The sequence below is a fragment of the Salmo salar genome, chromosome ssa10, assembly GCF_905237065.1.
Source record: "Salmo salar chromosome ssa10, Ssal_v3.1, whole genome shotgun sequence".
Taxonomy (NCBI): Eukaryota; Metazoa; Chordata; class Actinopteri; order Salmoniformes; family Salmonidae; genus Salmo; species Salmo salar.
Genome location: NC_059451.1, coordinates 22,595,345 through 22,616,275, shown reverse-complemented (window position 1 = coordinate 22,616,275; position 20,931 = coordinate 22,595,345). Strand labels below are relative to the sequence as shown.

At 41.8% G+C, this 20,931-nt stretch overlaps 1 protein-coding gene across 3 annotated transcripts; it reads right to left on the bottom strand.

The window, feature by feature from the left end:
- Window positions 1–10,066: 10,066 nt before the first annotated feature.
- LOC106613786 (cytokine receptor-like factor 1) lies at window positions 10,067–20,136 on the bottom strand. Of its 3 annotated transcripts, none has more exons than XM_014216401.2 (8): window positions 19,773–20,136; window positions 18,162–18,440; window positions 16,236–16,365; window positions 15,719–15,888; window positions 13,761–13,918; window positions 13,283–13,451; window positions 12,053–12,238; window positions 10,067–11,037 (listed from the first exon to the last, which is right to left on the bottom strand). In XM_014216401.2, the coding sequence occupies exons 1-8, from the start codon at window positions 19,828–19,830 to the stop codon at window positions 11,009–11,011; spliced, it is 1,179 nt and encodes a 392-aa protein (XP_014071876.1). In that variant the 5' UTR covers window positions 19,831–20,136; the 3' UTR covers window positions 10,067–11,008. The 3 variants fall into 3 exon arrangements, with proteins under 3 accessions (XP_014071876.1, XP_014071873.1, XP_014071875.1); XM_014216398.2 differs by having other exon boundaries at window positions 12,057–12,238; XM_014216400.2 differs by having other exon boundaries at window positions 10,067–12,238.
- Between the last annotated feature and the right edge of the window lie 795 nt (window positions 20,137–20,931).

The window sequence follows — 20,931 nt, the reverse complement described above, 5'->3', positions numbered from 1 at the left end:
GACTACAGACCCGTAGCACTCACGTCTGCAGCCATGAAGTGCTTTGAAAGGCTGGTCATGGCTCACATCAACACCATTATCCCAGAAACCCTAGACCCACTCCAATTTGCATACCGCCCCAACAGATCCACCGATGATGCAATCTCTATTGCACTCCACACTGCCCTTTCCCACCTGGACAAAAGGAACACCTATGTCAAAATGCTATTCATTGACTACAGCTTAGCGTTCAACACCATAGTGCCCTCAAAGCTCATCACTAAACTAAGGATCCTGGGCCTAAACACCTCCCTCTGCAACTGGATCCTGGACTTCCTGACGGGCCGCCCCCAGGTGGTAAGGGTAGCTAATAACACATCTGCCACACTGACCCTCAACACAGGGGCCCCTCGGGGGTGCGTGCTCAGTCCCCTCCTGTACTCCCTGTTCACTCATGACTGCATGGCCAGGCACGACTCCAACACCATCATCAAGTTTGCTGATGACACAACAGTGATAGGCCTGATCACCAACAATGATGAGACAGCCTATAGGGAGGAGGTCAGAGAGCTGGCCGTGTGGTGCCAGGACAACAACCTCTCCCTCAACGTGATCAAGACAAAGGAGATGATTGTGGACTACAGAAAAAGGAGGACAGAGCACGTCCCCATTCTCATCGACGGGGCTGTAGTGGAGCAGGTTGAGAGCTTCAAGTTCCTTGGTGTCCACATCACCAACAAACTATCATGGTCCAAACGCACCAAGACAGTCGTGAAGAGGGCACGACAAAGCCTATTTCCCCTCAGGAGACTGAAAAGATTTGGCATGGGACCTCAGATCTTCAAAAGGTTCTACAGCTGCACCATCGAGATGATCCTGACTGCTTGCATCACTGCCTGGTATGGCAACTGCTCGGCCTCCGACCGCAAGGCACTACAGAGGGTAGTGCGTACGGTCCAGTACATCACTGGGCCAAGCTTCCAGCCATCCAGAACCTCTATACCAGGAGGTGTCAGAGGGAGGCCCTAAAAATTTTTAAAAACTCCAGCCACCCAAGTCATAGACTGTTCTCGGTACCGGAGTGCCAAGTCTAGGTCCAAAAGGCTTATTAACAGCTTCTACCCCAAAGCCATAAAAACAGCTAATCAAAAGGCTACCCAGACCCCTCTTTTACGCTGCTGCTACTCTCTGTTTATTATCTATACATTGTCACTTAACTCTACCTACATGTACATATTACCTCAATTACTTCAACTAACCGGTGCCCCCGCACATTGACTCTGTACCGGGACCCCCCTGTATATAGCCTCGCTATTGTTATTTTACTGCTGCTGTTTAATTATTTGTAACTTTTATTTTAAATTTTTTACTTATCTATTTTATACTTAACTTTATTTTCTTAAAAATTCTTAAAGCATTGTTGGTTAAGGGCTTGTAAGTAAGCATTTCACTGTAAGGTCTACACCTGTTGTATTCGGCACATGGGCCAAAATTCACCCAACTTATTGTGGGAAGCTTGTGGAAGGCTACCCGAAACGTTTGACCCAAGTTAAACAATTTAAAGGCAATGCTACACTTAGTATTTAGTATGTAAATGTGATGAAAGAAATAAAAGCTGAAATGAATCATTCTCTCTACTATGATTCTGACATTTCACATTCTTAAAATAAAGTGGTGATCCTAACTGACCTGGCAAGGGACATTTTAAGGTACACGCAGATGTAACGATGTGAAACATCATTCAAGGGCTGAGGGCTGTCTACTTTGAGTTTGAAACACAGTCAGTTTCTCTTACCCAGTACACTTTAGCCTGAGTGCCAGTCTGTTTGTGCTATCATGTAAAACATGGCTTGACTATGCTCAATGGAGATGGCAAGAACACAAACAGATCTGGGCCCAGGCAACACACCCCTACCCTTCTCCCCCGAGTGTGCACTTGCTCACTCCTCATGAATTGAAACATTGTATTGGAATAAACATGGGCTTAACTAATTGTGTAACATATTTTTTTACTCCATGTTTAGTGGGACTGAACCGAAGTGCAGGCTCTGTATTGCTGTAACAGTGCCTAGTTGATAGATGTTGGATCTTAGGGATTACATATGGATGTCAAGCATTGAGTTTTATACAGCTTTGATGAATCTTCTTCAGTTGAACAAGCATATATTGACAGTACATGTACAATAATGCAGTGTTCTGCAACTCCAGTCCTGGCAATTTACTGCATGTGCATGCTTTTATTCAAGCCTATTAATATCACACCTAATTCAAATCATGGTCTTCAGCCTCTGGGCCAGCTAACCAACATTTGTAACGATGTGTTTAAGAGACAACAAGTGCTCATTGTGCAGATGTATTTATGTTTTCAATAAATATTTGAAGAGGAAATATACAGGTAACTGCCAAAATAAAGGAAACACCAACATAAGGGCCTTAATAGGGCGCTGAACCACCAGAACAGTTTCAATGCACCTTGGCATAGATTCTACAAGTGTCTGGAACTCTATTGGAGGGATGCGACACCATTCTTCCATGAGAAATTCCATAATTTGGTGTTTTGTTGATGGTGGTGGAAAATGCTGTCTCGTGTGCCACTCCAGAATCTCCCATAAATGTTTTTTTTTTTATTTAACTTGTATTACAGTTTTTCTCCATTGGTTTGGCTCATTTCTTGAAACAGAAATTACATTCTCAAAACTACATGGACAAACCTCCAAACCACTTGGCAATTGTTCACAACAGAATTGAATTTCTCATTCATTTCATCAAATTGCAAATGTCTAAGTACATGTCTCAATGTCTCAGTACATCTTTGCAAATGATTAAGTACTTGTAGCCTACAGTTAGCACAATTTCCAAGTGAATAGATCTTATCGATCTAAACTGATTGTTGATTCTCAGTCTAATGGTTGTTCGCTCCAAAACGTGTCAGCGTCATTTCATTGTATAAGTCATCACATGCACAATAGTCTGTTCAATTGTCAAAATTAGTCAAGAACATAATACCATGAATACCATATATGAATCCCTTGGAACATTTGATACATTTATTACAGCAATTGACAGTCAGGTGAAACTAGAACTTGACTAATGAAGGAGGAGTTTCACACATCTCAGATGACCAATCAAACAGTATGTTTAGTTACCTGACAGGTGCTGTCCATGACTGTGAATGCTGCCAAACATGTATGTAAAGAGCTTGACCATGCAGGACCAGTACAATTTCTGAACATGGAGGCACCTGGCCAAGTAAATGAACAAGGGCAACTGCCTGCTCGAGGAAGAGGAAGAAGAAGAGGAGGAGGAGTAAGGGTGCGGGGTGGTGGAATAGGGGGAAGAGGCCGAGGAGCACGAAGACACCATGCTGTCCCGGATGAAATTCGGGCCACAATTATAGACCATGTCATCAACCATGGCCTCACAATGGCGGAGGCAGGTCGCCGAGTGCAGCCTAATGTGCCTCGCTCAACAGTCTCCTCCATCATCCAAACCTTTCGCAGGGAAAACAGGTATGTAGTCAGTCAATGATGGAATTATATGTTGTATAGGACAGGACACTGTGCATAGAGCAAGAAATATATTTATTTACACATTTACCTATTCATTTAGTGTGTGTGTGTGTGTGTGTGTGTGTGTGTGTGTGTGTGTGTGTGTGTGTGTGTGTGTGTGTGTGTGTGTGTGTGTGTGTGTGTGTGTGTGTGTGTGTGTGAGTGTGTGTGTGTGTGAGATAGGCCTACAGTAATATCTTACCTCAATGGGATGTTATGATACTAAAAATGACAAGAAAAACATTGGAGAAAATAAACTATGGAATAGTTTATTTTCTACAGTATTGATGATACAGTTTACAGTAGTATTCCAGTCACTGTGCAGTGATGCATTAGAATTGTGGTAAAGTTACTGTAAGTAAGACAACAATACAATTACATAGGTAACTCATTCTGTAAGGAATACATAAGGTATACATTACGAATGGAGTGTTGTCCTTTGACTTCTATATCTAGGATTGGACGACAACCTTGCACGGGTGGCAGAGGAAAACTTCTCAATGAACAACAAGAACAAGAGATCTGTAACATGGTGATGGCAAATAATGCCATCACATTGAGACAGATCCACGCTGCAATCCTACAAGACAATGCCATATTCCAAAATGTCAACTCTATAAGCAACTCCACAATAGACCGGATATTGAAGAAGCATCAGATGACAATGAAGCAAATTTACAGGGTACCATTTGAGAGGAACTCTGATAGAGTGAAAGAGCTGCGGTACCAGTATGTACATGTAAGTCAGTTACTGGTTGTCCATCATTATAACCTTTTTACAATTAAGCAGTGGTTCCCAAACTTTTTTGGCTTCAGTACCCACTTTACCTGATTTGTGTATCCAGGTAATCCAGGTATGGAAGTATTTGATTTATCTGACTTCAACATTTCGCCTAAAAACTGCAGCTTACTGTATGATGCAATTATCATTATAATCCTTATTTTGAAGAATATAACATACAATAAGAAAAGGGGTCAAAGAGCTGCAATTAGTGCCTCCCATGTAAATCTATCTAATACTGTGGGTTTTACTGTAACATTTCAGTAAGTCTAGTCATTGATGATTTCCCCCCTCCCCTTTCTGTCAAATACCCCCTGTAGTACCTCTGCATAGGGGTACATGTACCCCAGGTTTGGAACCACTGGAGTAGTGGCCAGTAGTATATTGAACTTGTGGAGAACATAGAACATTCCTATGTAATTGTCTGTAACTGTAGTGTATGACTCTTCTGTATGACTGATTTGATGTTTTCTTTTTTACGCTATTGTAGAGAATAATGGCATTGGAAGGAAACGAGACCCATCACATCCTCGTGTTTGTGGATGAAGCTGGCTTCAACCTGGCCAAGGGCCGAAGACGTGGCCGTAATATTATTGGCCACCGGGCCACGGCGGATGTCCCAGGCCAGCGAGGGGACAATATAACTATGTGTGCTGCCATATCTGAGAATGGTGTGGCCACTCACATCCCCAGTCTTGGCCCATACAATACACAGAAGCTCCTCATCTTCTTGGACCGCCTTCATTTTGATTTGATCCCTGAAAATGAGAGAGGTCTCGTAGGGCCTCACCTACCATAATATGTCATTGTAAGGGACAATGTGAATTTCCACCGTGGCCCGCTCATCAGGGCCTGGGTCACTACTCATCCAAGGATGGTCATGGTGTTCCTACCACCTTACTCTCCTTTCCTCAATCCTATTGAGGAGTATTTCTCCACTTGGAGGTGGAGAGTGTATGAGCATCGGGCTCAAGATCAGAGGTCCCTGCTCCATGCAATGGACGCTGCGTGTGAGGTTATTACAGGAGATCAGTGTAGGGGATGGTTGCGACATGCACGCCGTTTCTTCCCTCGTTGCATCACAAGGGAGAATATACGCTGTGATGTGGACGAGAATCTGTGGCCAGACAGACAGCAGCGTGTGGATGGCCAGGAGGGTGAGGATGGTGGCCAGGAGAGGGAGGGTGAAGACAGCGACCAGTGAAGAACTGTTAGTTGTGAAACTCCAGCTTTATTTACAGCACTGTAGGCTGCATATCATTTTCATTGTTTTTTTGTTTGTGTGTTTATATTACAGTATATTATGCTGTATACATTTTCTTTTTACTCTGATGTATGGAAGTTACTTTATGTGTGTGAATGATAATGGTTACAATTTCCTTGGCAGTATGAGTGCAATGTGTGATGTCAAACCTTGGAGGCTACTCTTACCCTAAAATCCTATTTCTTTTTTTCAGTTTTATACACAATTCTATTCTGTTAGCTGGACAAAAAACAGTACAGTAACCATTGTCAATGAAGGACTGGGCTAAGACTGAAAGGTGGACATGAGGGATATTTCAATGGTCCTCTGCCATAGTGACAAAACATCTAAACATTTTGACTTGCAGTGCTTACACAATACCAAAGGGACGAAGCATTTTGGGGGCACTGACTGTTTAAATGAGAAGGAAATGTAGTTTTGGTTAAAGCACCAAGAGTGTTGAGAACGTCCGGTCTCTTTCAAGAAATGAGCCAAAGCAATTGAGAAGGATCTTTGCCATTTTCGTGGCACTGACTCTTTATATGGGAAAGGAATTTAGTTTTGAAGCATGAGTGAACAGTTTTAGGAGAGATATGAGCTTTTGCAAGTGAGCTATAGTGTTGTGCTGAACTGTAAGACTCTTTTGCCAAATGATCTTAGAGTTTTGAGAATGTAATTTCTGTTTCAAGAAATGAGCCAAACCAATGGAGAAAAACTGTAATTGGAACCCTTTGAGACCAGGGTTTCATTTACAATGGTGCCCTGAGGACAACAGTACAACAAATTCAAAATGATGAATAAAAAATTAATTAACTACAAATTACAGAATCAACACTACAGCTTCAAACACCACAAATACAGTTATTCAATCCAAACAGTTGAAATTCTCAACATGAACGTCCTAAACCTCCCTAGAGGCACCAGAGAGTCAAGATGTAGGGAGTTTTGTAGGCTGTTAAAAAAATGGGGGCACCAAAACTGATGGCGGATTTACCTAAATCAGTACGTAGTTGTGGATCCTTGAGTTAACCATCCCTGTGAACGGGTTTGGCGTGTCATATGTTTACATTTTAACAGTGAAGTGAGGTAGGTCGGAAGCTTGTGTAAACAAAGAGGGAATAATGATGTGATCTACGGGACTTTAATGGGGACCAGCCAACCTTTAAATACAGGATGCAGTGATGCGTATTAAAACACTTGTGATAAAGTGAAGGGCGCTATGGTAGACTGCATCCAAAGGTTTAAGAGTAGTAGCTGCTGCATTCCAATAAATGGTGTCACCGTAGTCAAGAACTGGCAGGAAAGTTGACTGTACAATCTGCTTCCTGCTGTTTAGGGAGAGGTATGATCTAGTTATATAAAATAAGCCTTTAAATCTCAGCTTCTTAACTAGCTCTTCCGTATGTCATTTTTTTAAAACATCAAATTATTGTCAATCCAAAAGGACAGATATTTAAAGGATGAAAGAACCATCCAATGCATAAATGTGTAAGCCATCTGAAATATTTCTAAGAGAATTAGAAAACAGCATGCATTAAGAACTAAGTTTAAATCAACAAGGATTTTCTGCAAGGCGGAATTGCAGCTCCAACAGCCTGGTTAGTCGTAGGGGCAATAGCATACGTAACTTTCATCTGCATACAGATGATTGTTACAGGTTTTTGCAGATTGACCAATATTATTTGTATAAATAGTTAAGAGGTCTCAAAATCTACCCCCGCAGGATACCTTTAGTAATATCGAGGTTACTTGACACCATCAGAAAGCACACATTGTGTCCTGTCTGACAGATAGTTTCCAAACCACTTGCAAGACGTCTGGTCGAGGCCCATTTCAGACAACCTTTGAATGAGTAGGGGATGCTCAACAGTATCAAAGACCTTGGACAGGTCTATAAATATGGCAGCCCAGTGATTCCTATGATCTGAGCAATTTAGCATAATATTTAAGAAACTGTGCTATGTCCAGGTCTAAAACCAGACTGGTACACATTAAGAATATCATTTAAGTTATTTTTATTTATTTTATTTTTATTTCACCTTTATTTAACCAGGTAAGCTAGTTGAGAACAAGTTCTCATTTGCAACTGCGACCTGGCCAAGATAAAGCAAAGCAGTTTGACACATGCAACAACACAGAGTTACACATGGAATAAACAAACATACAATCAATAATACAGTAGAAAAATCTATATACAGCATGTGCAAATGAGGTAGGATAAGAGAGGTAAGGCAATAAATAGGCCATATTTATAAAAGGTATTTGACAGTTTGCCAGCGATTCTAATATTTTCGCAAGCCAAGATTAGTTTAGAAATTGGGCAGTAGTTATCTAGGTCAGGATCTCCACCAAGGGGGAGGGCATGTGCTGCCTTTCAGATATTAGGGATTGCACCAGAAGAAATTGTTAAATAACAATGTGGGTCAAAGGTTCTAAAATGAGGGGGGCAGAATGCTGCAGTAGAAAGGGATCAAGTGAATCAACTCGTGTGTATTTTTTGTTGTTGTTGACATAAATGTTTTGCAAGACACTTAATACATAATTGACATTAAATGGTTCAAATGGGAAAAAAAGGCAGAGAGCAGAGAATGATGCACTTCCAGGCCATGTTTAGAGGTGAATATAAGACTCCCTCTAGTGGAACTTGAGGTATTTTCAGAAACCATTCTGTCAAATAGATGGCCAGCGGAGGCAAAATGGTTATTAAAAGCACCAACAATGTCATTTATGTGCCTGTTATGGGAGCAGAGGCATGTCATGACCTGCTGGGGCAAAGACTTGACCACATTCCAGAATTTAGCTGGATTTCCACCCCTCTCACATACACAATTCAAGAAGTACGTTGACTTTGCTTTTCTAACCAGAGTAAGACATCTATTTCTCAAAGAGAGAGAGTGAGCACACACCCTCCCACACATACAACCCCAGGTCATACAGGAAATTCTGCTCATTGCAAGTGTTCAATTGGGTTGCGATCTGGTGACAGACACACACACACACACACATACATACTTTAAACCCCCTATTCGCCTTTGAGACCTCTTTCAAAGTCAGATATTTTCTTCTAGCCATGGTAGCCAAAATACTGGGCAACTGGCATTTTAATACATGACCCTAAGCATGTTGGGATGTTAATTGCTTTATTAACTCAGTAACCACACCTGTGTGGAAGCACCTGCTTTCAATATACTTTGAATTCCTAATGGTTTCCTTTATTATGGCAGTTACCTGTAGTTTACATGTTGTCAACAATCCTTTGATTCTAAGCCAACCACACCTGTTTTTGTCCACGGTTGCGCACACATCGCTTTTGTTGCTGAACAACCCACCCTTCCATAATGCATGACCTCCAAGGTTCATCATAAGACTCCTTCCAGTCAGCCACAAGGGGTCAGGTTTGTCCTCTGAGAATGTAACAAATATCCTGTATTTTCTGCTTCATTGTTCAGGGATTGAACATGACCAGGTAAATTAGAGATGCATAGGGTCAGACATTATTCTTGTTATCAATCGAAAGAAGGTATCATGCAACAAATGTCTCAAATAGTAGAGAAACTTCTTAAGGATCTGACATCGTAATGCACAATTGTAATGTGAAGGACAGAATCGCAGGCAGTAAACAGGAGAATTTAACAAGATTTAAATAATGGCTTTAATTTCCATTCTATCAATTTTGCCAATGTCAAATGTCTGGCATCGGCTTCCCTTCTGGGCAAGGCTCGGGCTGGTATTAACATTTGATTGCTCCAGCTCAACGTTTGATAAATGGTTTGCACATGTCTGATGTGTCTTGTCCACAGACGGCCAAGCTGCAGCTGGCAAAGCAGAAGGCTCAGGATCACCCAGAAGATGAGGGCTGTCAGGAGAAGATCCAGGAGATCAAGCAAGAGTAAGAGCAGATTTTACCCCTCCTTTCAGGGCTTTATCTCCCTATTGACCCACCCATTCCCTCAATGTGCTGACTCTAAAACGGAGTGTTGTAGCTGCTGAAGCGGCTCAGTGTCTCGTTAAGCTGCTCCATTGTCATGTCTGATCACTGATGTCCTTTTTCATTAGGCCTACCTGCTGTTTGCATGCAGACTACGCAACAGGAATGCACTCAATCCTCTTATACCTCTGTCTCCCCTCCTGCAGCATCATAAAAAATAAAGAGGCCCTGAGTGAGATCCTGCAGGACTTTAAATACGACTCGGAGGAGTCGGAGTGATGGGGACTCCCTGGAGGCTGCTGCCCAGACAGGGATTGATGGACTCCTCTGCTACAACTTTCCTCTTTGTATTCATTTGCCTAAGTTATTGATCCCTCCCTCGCGCCACCTGACTGCTGCAGTTTCTTGCGTCCCAGGGTTATTCCGTACCCTGTGTGTCTCTGCGTGTGTATGTCTGTGTGGCCTTAGCAAAAAAGCCTTTTTTCTCTTGTCCCGTCTTGTAAATATTTTTAAGGATACAAATATTGCCTTGCCTTATATTACTTCAATAATCTGACAATTGCTTTGTTAATAAAAAACATTCCAAGGCAAGTGTCATTCCTTTATTGTTTTATAGACAAAAACTGCCAAACTATTTGACATATTCATAATTATTATTGATAATTGACATAACTTAATGAGAGAAATATTACTTAGGATCTCTTAAATATGCAGATAAAAAAATATAAAAATTTCTTAATCCGCACAGTCACACAGACACAGTATATACAGTTAAACATTATGTCACTTAATTTCAATAAGAGGAATCCAGAGTGGTGCAAACCCTCAGGACAAGAGAACACTTCCATATTACCAACAAACTGCAGAATGGGCTTTGGTCATGGTGACCCACAAACCTGACTTCAATCCAAAAATATATCAAGTTCAATTGCTATTACTGCAACAAAGCCAATCTACAAAATGGTGTGTTAGCGTTTGCTAGCATACCAACCATGTTTTTGCCAGTAAAGGGCCCATACAATTAAATTGCATTGACACATAGCTTAGACAACTGTGTGGCTATTAAAGTGGTTAGAATGGAAATACATTATGAAAGTACATTCATCTTCTAGAATTCTGACAAATGTTCTGTGATTGAGTTTCATGAACAGGAGCTGAATTAGTGAAGTTCTTTGTATTGTATATGACATTCCAGGAGGATTGCGTAATGCCCTTGTCTCTCTGGTAAAAGCCTGTGAAGCTGGCCACTACGTGTCTGATCTGATGGTAGTCAGTAAGATGATTTATGGCCATCTGAGTCAAACATGTACTAATGCTACATTAAGAAACTTGTCCATGCTTCCACTCAGTGATCAGAGAAAGGCTCTCCTCTTTGCCACTCCCCGGAGATGTGTGTGTAAGAGAGAGTGTGTCTGGAGAGGAGTGGATCGAGCAGTTCTTCGAGATAGGTATTGGTATCTGAGCAAAGAGCGATTCCACTCTATTTGAATCCTGGGCTGCAGACAGTAGTGTAACGCTGGCGTCTCGCATCAGTTCTTTTTCTGTTCCATATGGATTCCTACAAAAAAAAGTTGGTGTGTGTGACCAAATGCTGGAATATCCAGAGTGTTGGATGACTTTCACCCACAGGCCTCAAAGTGGCCTTCAAAGACAGTTTCTCAGTTGCTGTTGTGAATGTTGTTTAAATACTTCAATGATATTTAGCATGTGTTAGGATTTATCGCCTTGTAGAATCTGAAAGGGAAAACATATGCTTAATATTGGGATAATTAAAAAGACAAAGGACGGAAATTCATCTCATTATCATACTGACACCAATTGCGTATTGGTAACAGCCAGTTAAACTGCTCGTTTTTCTCTGAGGTTAATCAATATAAGCCTGTCAGAGCAGTTAAACACAGACATTATTCAGGGACACCACACAAATCAGGTAAGATAAGACTCGGGCAGTTCCCTTGTCCTCAGTAGCATAACAACCAGCGATTGGGTTCAGGGGGCGAACAGAGGATGTGGCTTAGCGGTGAGCCCAGTCCTCCTGGCTGCCATTTGGGCTCAGTTATGTTGTGAAACAAGCTCCTCACGTCACAGAGAGACAAAACACAAAAGGAACACATTATAGTGGTTGTTAATTATATTTACATGCTCATTTCCCTTTGTTGTGGCAATCGACTGAAGATCATAAGTATATGCCATTAAAATATGTAATAAAATGAGATTTCATGACTTGGAGAACTGAGCGGATATCAACTTTATGCTGTACTCTGGGCCAATAAAGTGGAAACCGCACACATACCTGAACATAAAACATCAGACTGAGACTTCAGAAAGTCTAACCAGTTCTAGGGGAATGGTTCTGTGTGCTTCCAAAACGCTGACCACATCGCAAAACACAAAAGTACAATTCAGGACAAAGGGGGTCAGAGAATAGGGGGTGTATGCAGAGTTCAACACATTGACAACAGAGGGTGTTGTTGTGATAAGGAGCTACAGTAGCCTAGTAGTACATAATCATGGTGCATAACTGTGAAGCGTATGCTGAGCTGGAACAGAAATAAAGGGGATATTATTCTTACCTACATGGTTGCGCGTTTTATGCGATTTCTGCAGCCACACCCGCCACTGGTCGTAGAGTTTGATTGACATGCCGCTGCAGCCGCATGCGTGTTTGCGGACCCAGCCAAAGAACTGCTTGAGCTCCCGTCGCAGGGTGGAGTTCTGCTCGCCCGACTTGGGGTCACATGACCCACTCTGCAGCGGCTCTGCCCAGGGAGAAGGAAGGCAGCAGTGTGGTCAAGGATAAGGTTAGATAGAGAGCATAGCTCCTGCATGCTGTCCACGCACTACCTGCAGTCGCTGGACCATTATGTGTTTTTGTTTGACCATGGGGAAAAAGAGCTATTGCGTAAACACCTTAATTCAGGTTTAATGGAATTGAACCCACTGTCTCTTCCTACAACTAAACCAGCTGGGACCAGATTTGTCAGTGGCTCACACAGGGCTAGGACCTCAGCATGACCTCTGGGCTCTGGCTATTGTGAAAGGTCATTCTGCTGCGTATTGAGAATAGTCAATTTGATTACAATATATTTGATATGACTACAATATGACTATTGTAGTCATATCAAATATATTGTAATCAAATTGACTATTCACAAAATGGATCTGGTGCACTTCCAGTGTAGAGGGCAACATTATTATAAAGCCTGCCACAACCAATACTCCATGGCAAACAACAGAGCCTGATAACAACTTCCTCCCCATTGGAAGTAAATACCACATAACCTATGTAACCCATTATCTGCTGTTGTATTCCCCAAATCTGGTTCCACTCTGTGTTAATGCCCTGTGTGCAACTGACAGACTGCATTTCAACTTGATCAATTTTTCAGGGCTAACGAAAGTGAAAAAGAAGTCTATCTATCAGATGTCCCCCTCAGCTCTTTGCAATTTCAGCTCGAGTTCTTTTAATCCTCGGATGAAAGATCTCTATCGTGTCATTTGATGTTTGGCTTTCTGGGGTCACATACGGTTTGGATCTCATTTTCCCAGGATGTTGAAGCTTAATCTGGGATGAGGTTATTGTTTCTTTGGTTTATTTGGCAATGAAAGGTTGATTATTAGTGGGTAGTTTTTATGTCCCATGGCTTATGAGCTATAATAACACTGTTTGATCTAAAAATACACTTTGGGAAGTATTAAAGATTACGACATATCTCCCACAGTAATATCTCCAATGTGCACAATTGAAGATCATTTTATTAATATCCCCTTCCCCTTCAAGAGCTATGTAAATCTGTACTCACCACTGTGAGGCGTGGAGGCAGCTGTAGGGTGGCTCCAGTCACTCCAGATCCCAGCCTTCCTGGAGCCGTAGATCCCCACTGGGTTACACCTCACCTGGACAAAGTACACTGTCCCTTCCCTTAGCCCTGCTAGCCGGCACGATGTCTGGTTACCTACATCGTCCACCAACTGAGCGCAATATTAAAGAAAACATATAAAAACACGCTCACAGTGAGGCTATTAACCACCACGCACACATGTTAAGTAGTATAAATCAGATCTTCACACATGGCACTTGTATCTTTCAGTGGAAACGGAACTCAAACAAGCATGCACAAGATTGGCTTGACAGCCAAAATATAGCTCTGTAGTCCCTCGAGAGTACCTGACACTCATGCATCTCAAATATTTACACAGATAAAAGATGCCATCGGGTCTCTGAATCATAGAGACAGAGAGAGAAATGTGTCTGAATGTTGAAATAAAGTACTACTCTACCTTCCATTCAGTGCTGTCTTCCAGTCGGTAGCGTATCTGGTATTTGGCCTGGAAGAGGAAGTCTTTGAGTGCTGGGGGGCTGCCCCAACGCACTGTCAGCTGGTCCTCAAGCTCTCCCACACGACTCACATGGACGTTGTCTGGAGGGTCTGTGGTCACTGAAACAACGGGGTCGCAGACACAGGTTAGTCACAAAGCTGTGTAGTTATGTGCCAAGACTACGGAACACAAAACTCAGTACAAAATTCAGTACATAGACTATATCACACTCTCAGCACTGCTTCATAAGCACTAAAATACTGTATACAATCTTCGTTGTTTAAGGTTTTGCAGTACATTATGTTCTGTATTTCTGACCGAACAAGTAGAGGACTGATCAGCATCCTTTGGATGACCCCAACAGAGTGTACCTGAAAGCACTCTCCCCTCTGAGAAACCTCCTGGTAAATATTGTACCACACTGTAAAGACACTACAGCTATTTCTAGACACCACAGCCACCATGCTTGAATAAAACATGGTGATGAATGTTTAATGGCAGGGCTGGGCTGTACTGTTGTCCAGCACCATCGCTGTCTCCCTCATGTACTCTGACAGAACACTTTGCTTCGCTCCTTAAATTCACTTTATTTCACAGTCTATCCACTACATTTGTTTGTTTCTCTCTCCCTCCCTTTCAATCTCACTGTCTCGTTCTTTTTCTTTCGCTCCTTCTACTCCTCGCTCTCCTTCCCTCTCTCCTGCTCTTTTTCTCTTCTTCTCTCTCGCCTTCTCTTTCTCCCCCTCTCCCAGTCCTTTTAATGAGTGTAGTTATGGAAGCAGGGTAATGAGGTCAGTGTCTGTTTCTGCCTTCTCTCCCCAGTCTGATGATTTATGCACACAGTACTTTTGTCCCTCGCTCCAGCATTAAAAAAACATGTTTTCCCTCCGCAATAAGGCTCTCAAAGAAGTAAATGACTTTGATGCCGCTGATAGAGGGAAAGAGGGGGATGAGAGAGGAGAGAGAGAGGGAGAAAGAGAGAGAGAATCATGTAAAAATGTCAGCAGCCTATTTGTGATTTTCTATAAATCTATAGCTCCCTTCGTTTTAGGTTTGCCTTGTTTGTTTACTGATGCGCTTTATTGGTTTGATCAAGTTCACCCCCGGGGGAGCAGAAAATCATGGAAGATTCCACAGAAAAATCCCACAGCTTATTGTTTCCATTGTGGAGAGGGTGAAGAAACAAGAGGTTAGTGATGCATCATGTTATATCTGTCTTCTGACCAACCTACCTGTGGTCTCTAGATGTGTCAGGTACAGTAAGGATGTGGCAGACCAACACAAAAGTCAATTGCTTACAGTTTTCTTTCTACTTACAGGGACACGCCTTAATCCTAAAGCTAGACAATACTGCAACATATGGCTAATGATCATCTTTTTAGCATAAACTAGTGTGGTAAGCTGGCTTACTGCAACATTGTAATACAACACCAAAATGTACAAGGCCAAGCTAAATGTTGTTGGAATTAACAAGTGATATTTCGTTTTGCGTCCTCAACCTTATCTATCCATCATCATTTGTGTATCACTTTTTTTTCCAAACGTCTGGTGTTTAGTGTACTTTTATGACAGGTCAGTTTATCTTTTATAATCACAGCCAGAATCGATGATGTTGTTATAGAGATGGACTGAGAACACATAAAATTCCTTTCTCACATGAAAGTGTGTTAGCCATATGCAGGCGATCTGGCGGTGAGTTAGAGAGTGAAGTGAGGCGAGGAGGAGAGGAGAGAAAAAGGAAAGGATGGACTCATGAAGGACTCATGTAACAAGGGGGAGCGGAAGCATTTATCACGCCCTCTTGTCACTATTGTGACGGGACACTTTCATGCCCTGCCCACTCTGGCACTCTGGTGAGGGCGTGGTGTGGCGGGCTGGGGAGCAGGAGGGAGACTGGGCCAAAGGCTCACTCCACTTACCCACATCCAGAATATCCAGGGTGATGACATCAGAGGTGGCAGTCCCCAGCTGATTGGACGCCTCCACCCAGATCTCGTAGGGAGTAAAGAGGGCCAAGTCCCGGGGGATGTAACATGTGTAGCGTTGCCCCGTGCTGTAGTCCTCACATTCTCTCTCTCGCCCGTACCACCTGCACAGAACACACAGCAACGTGAAGACAATCATATCTGTACTAAAATGGTCAATGTAATGTACTGCCAACAACTAGTGAAGCGTAACATTTCCAGTTTGTGCTGAACCATGAAATGTTAACAGTGCTAGTGGCATTACGAGTCAAATGAAAGTCCATTACACATCTATCTGCAGTACAAAAGGCACAACTGCAGTCTTAGAAATGCCTCATCAGAATGACATAGGCTTCTAGTGAGTGAAATAAAGTCATTGTGTTCCAGGTGATGCATCTATCATTGTTTCTAAGCAGAAATGATGGTGGGTTGGGTGATCACCTGGGAGATGCTGGAGATCTGTGGCTCTCACCTCAATTTGTACTTGAGGGTGTATTTGGTTTTGATGAAGGTTTCGCCCCGACCACCGGGGGTCCACTTGCAGCTCAGGTCCTTTGTGTTTCGGGACCAGCAGGTTAGGTTGACCGGCTTCTCCGGGGGCACTGCATATTAACAGTGAAAATACATGGTTCTCTCAGTAACTAATCACAGTGGTTGTGAATCATACAGAGCATGCATTGTCACTCATAATCCCTAGCATGAATTAAACAAAGTGGTTTTGAACCACAACAAATACATCACTATAATAGTTCCTATCACAACGGGTATAAACGGTCACTCAATTCCATAATCATACACTGGCACAGGTGTGTCAAACTAATTTTGTCCTGGGGGGCACATTCGGTGTTCAACGAGGTTCGGAGGGCTGCACTGAAAATTGGTTATATTTCCTTGCAGTCAAAATTAGCAAAATATTTTCCTCTCTCCATGGTTTTGAACAATTTCGAAGCTCCCTGACTGTCTAGCTTTCATTTCGGCTTTTATTAGTGGGCTGGACACAGTCAAGAAACTGTATGAATGTAGGTCCGTTCACATTTCTAAACAGTTTCGATCTGGGTTTAGTCATTTTAAAGTTTCCCCCAACCCCCAAAAATATTTATAATAAATAAAAAGAAGAATTGTATATATATATATATATATATTGTTTATTGTGGCCCGGACCCGGCCAGTGGAGCGTAAGTTTGACACCCATGCACTGGCACATTATTTAACCTCAGACGACAGGCTAGAGGATTCAGCTGCCTGTCTCATTTCCTCTCAATGATAGACTATCAAACACAGATGTGGAGAGAGAGAAGCAAAGTAGTGGCGCTGATTACAACCTACTGAGCAGCTAAACTGAGGCTTTGGGGTATGATTCAAAGACAGCATTACATACTGTGCTGGGAGACACCACAGATTAGAGTGGGGTAATATAACAGGCTTTAAAAAGCAACTACCTTTAAAAAGCAATGAATCCAGTTGAAAATGGCCTACATCGATATGTCAGAAATAGTTATTCTAGTGTCAAAATTGACTGCAAAGTGTAAATAGGATTATTTCGTCTTGTCTAAAACGGAGTATGGAACATCTGTGTGTCACAATGGGTAAATTATGGTTGGGTTTTGACTTGACGATGTACATTTGCCCTCTAACATGGGGTGAACAGATACAGTAATTGCTCTCTATCCAATAGCATAGACATTGAGACAGACCTGCCCAGCATGCCAACTTTGTTTACATAAAACAACATGTCGCACATTTTTTACTTGAGAAATACTGCACCAAACACCTTAGTTAGATGTAAAATTGCGCAACTAAAACATCTTCGGCAAAAACGTCTAAATGAATTACAGATTTCTTATTTTAGTTATCTTAGATTAATTCTGGGGATTTTGAGGAAGTGAAATAATCTGCTTCTACAGTGTCTCATGGGGACAAACATCATTAACCGTACGTGGAATCAGTCAGAAAACACACCTCCGAGACTGAAATCTTGTTTTTCTAATGAGCAACAGAAAAACACATGCCAATCGGAGTGTTCAGTGGTTCTTTAAAATCATAGCAAACACACCGTTTATCACCAAAAAGGGAAAAAAAACTATAATCTCTTTGTAAATGCAGAGCCCTGAGCTGCTTACTCAGACAATGTTGATGCAAACAAACAAATGCATTTGCCAATATCTCCTTGTTACCCCACAGCGCTGTCCTTTTGAGCACACCCCTTTTAATGCACCATGAAGCGTCATAATGCAGTTTATCAGAACATCACAGAATTGGTTCAGAATTGTCATTTTCACCCAAATTTAAGGAGGAACTAAATCTGGAGTGGGAATATAATTTTGTTGTTGATTAAATGTACTGACAACTTGTCCCCAGAAGAAGAGGTTGAGGCCTCCAGGGCCAATCTGACACTTACTGCCCACGTACAAACAGGAGCCAGCCAGGACATGTCCGTCTCTGCTGTGACACACCAGGTTGTCCCCAGACTGCTGCTGGGAGCCGTTGAGACGGTGGAGGGTGACACTGAGGCCGTTGGTGCTCAGCAGGCCGTAGGTGCTACTTGGGAGTCTCTTCCCGTTAAGGGTCCAGTACATAGTGTTGGCATGCAGCCCCCGCTCGGGGCTCACTGTGCACGTGGCCGTCAGGCTGGAGCCCATCCACAATGCTGGGTCTTGGGGGAAGATTACAGCCACCTCTGGGGGGGAGACACACAGACACACTTTACTTTATATGGGCTGCACTCCTAGATGTGATGATGGGCTTAACACGTACGGCAATAAACTTTGATTTGATTTGCTTGAAAAGGTTTGTTCTTGATCTCATGTCTGTTCAGAGTGAATAGATAATGAATCATAAGCAACCTTGCTATTTTTTGGAGCGCAAACACTCCAATTCGGAGAAGAGCTGGCGATATTTATGACCTGAGAGTAATGAAGTGGATTTATGGGTCCTGGGCTGAAACTGTTGGGAGATCACTTGGAGAGGTCAGACAAGGTTGTTGGTCAAATTCTTTAATGCTTTTCCATCCTCACTAATCCTTTACTCTTCTGACTCTTGTCTTATGATTAATGCTTCTTGAGAAATGCCCTGAGAAGCGATACTGTTTGAAATGTATGTTACCACTCGGTTCCTTTGGGGGAGATTCAAGGGTTAATGTAAGGTTTATTAAGTGTGCTCTTGGTGGGCGGTGGACAAGCTATCTAACATATGTGCCAATATGCTGCTCACTATGAGTCTGACTGGGCTAAAGAGGACTTGGTGTGAGACATTTTGTGCTGTATTCAGTGTGTGCACTGATATTTCCACAGCAACATTGCAAATTAGGAATTTCAAATGAACTTGAAATGTTGAACTTGAAAACCTTTGTGGCACATTTCTCTGTTATTTCGGTGCTATAAGTCCAATAATGCATTATAATGAAAAGCAATACTGTAGATATAAAATTATTCAGCATTCACGTTGTCTGTGGAAGATTGTCACAGAATAGCCTATTGATTTCAATATGTGAAATATCAATGGAAAATAGTTTACATTTAGTCATGCACAAAGATGTACAATGCCATAATCTCCTTACAATACGTTTTTGCAGACTTGTTGCATTAGACAGAGCCTAAGTAGTTATAACCAATGATTTACCATTTATCGGCAAATCCACAATGCCCTATATTCTGGACAGCAAAACATCTAGAAGTATGATATCTTCAAATATCACTCATGATCTGTTCATTCATTATTGTATAAATATATGTTCTTTACTTTATTACAGGTCAAACATTTGATAACTTGGCAAGTACACATGTGGACAGTCTGGACACCTGTGAGTCAGTGAGTCTTGTGTTTCGTGCCTTTGCACAATGTACATACAATGTACATTGTTAAGACTTGTACCATGTACATTAGATGTAACTTTTTTTGCTGACAAATGGGGTAGCGCCCCTCCCCTTCAAATCAGTCTACCCGGAACGGGCTTATGGTAAATTTGGTAGTCAGCTTCTCACAATATCACACTTCAGAGTTTTGTACTTACGTGTCGATGAGGAGAAGACACGTGGAACAAACAGCATGAGACACAACATGGAGATCATGTTTCAGATAGCCTTTTTCGTGTCCTTTCGCTCTCTTGTCCTTTCTTTCCCTCTTACGTGGGTTAAAACCACACTCCTAAGGGAGAAAACGAAGGAATTGAAACCCAGCTCTCCAACAACGTTGAATCAACAGTCTGATTCTAACGAAGGAACTACGTTTTACATCGAACGTCGGAGATCCGTATGTAAGTGCGGATACGCTGATAAACAGTGGTTGTATGAAAGTAACTTAAGGTTTGCCTTTAGTTTAGTGAGGGTTTGCATTGGTGCACGCCTCAACAGCTAAAACATTCAAGTTGATACTTTATAAGCCCCTCCCTTGTCTTCCCACACAGTCTCAAGTCATTATTGCTCTTTATTTTGTCATATCCATTCCCCCCCAAAAGAAAATAAAACAACATTTCAATAGCCCAATTTAAAGTATATGTTCTATTTTATTCTATTGTAGTACACCCCCATCGGTTTTATGTTTAGGTTTACTTCATTGTTAGGCTAGGCAGGTGCTTTGGTTCACTATAACACAGCATGGGGTTTATAGGGAAATGTGATTCAAGTTCTCTTAAGGCCCTATAACCAAAAGCAAAGCTAAATTCATACAGGTTACATGGCACATTCTTACACTGTACAGGATCCACTCTATCCAAAGCACTCATTAGAATAATAGACTAAATATGCTATTTTGATGTTTATAAAACCAAAGTTAAATGTGGTGCAAATGAGTTTTGTTCACTTTTCACATGACAAAGGGGTAATTAATTGTAAGGGGTTTAAACCCAGTAGGCTATAGTTAATAACTAGGCTATGCATTAATTAAAATGAATACAAGTTTTTACATATATATTATAGGCCTATAATATAATACTTGTTTAGGCTACAGAATAAAAGACTGTGGGTCAATAGGTGGCATGTCTCATAAGCTGCACTGTGCCATCAGGTGTGGTCTCTGTATTAGTCGTATTTGTATACTCAATTATTTACTATCTTGCATCTCATTAGACTCATTATTGCAATAATTCAAATTCCTATTTACAGATGCCTTGTGAATAAGGGAAGGCATCTTTACGCATAAATATAAGCATTATCTTACATACTGGTTAAATA

Excerpts from the sequence above, each read along its gene's own strand:
- LOC106613786 (XM_014216398.2), bottom strand. The coding sequence starts at position 19,830 with ATGATCTCCATGTTGTGTCTCATGCTGTTTGTTCCACGTGTCTTCTCC. Across the intron at positions 16,366-18,161 it reads CTCCTGTTTGTACGTGGGCA|TGCCCCCGGAGAAGCCGGTC; the intron begins GTAAGTGTCAGA and ends GTTAATATGCAG. Across the intron at positions 15,889-16,235 it reads ACCCTCAAGTACAAATTGAG|GTGGTACGGGCGAGAGAGAG; the intron begins GTGAGAGCCACA and ends TGTTCTGTGCAG.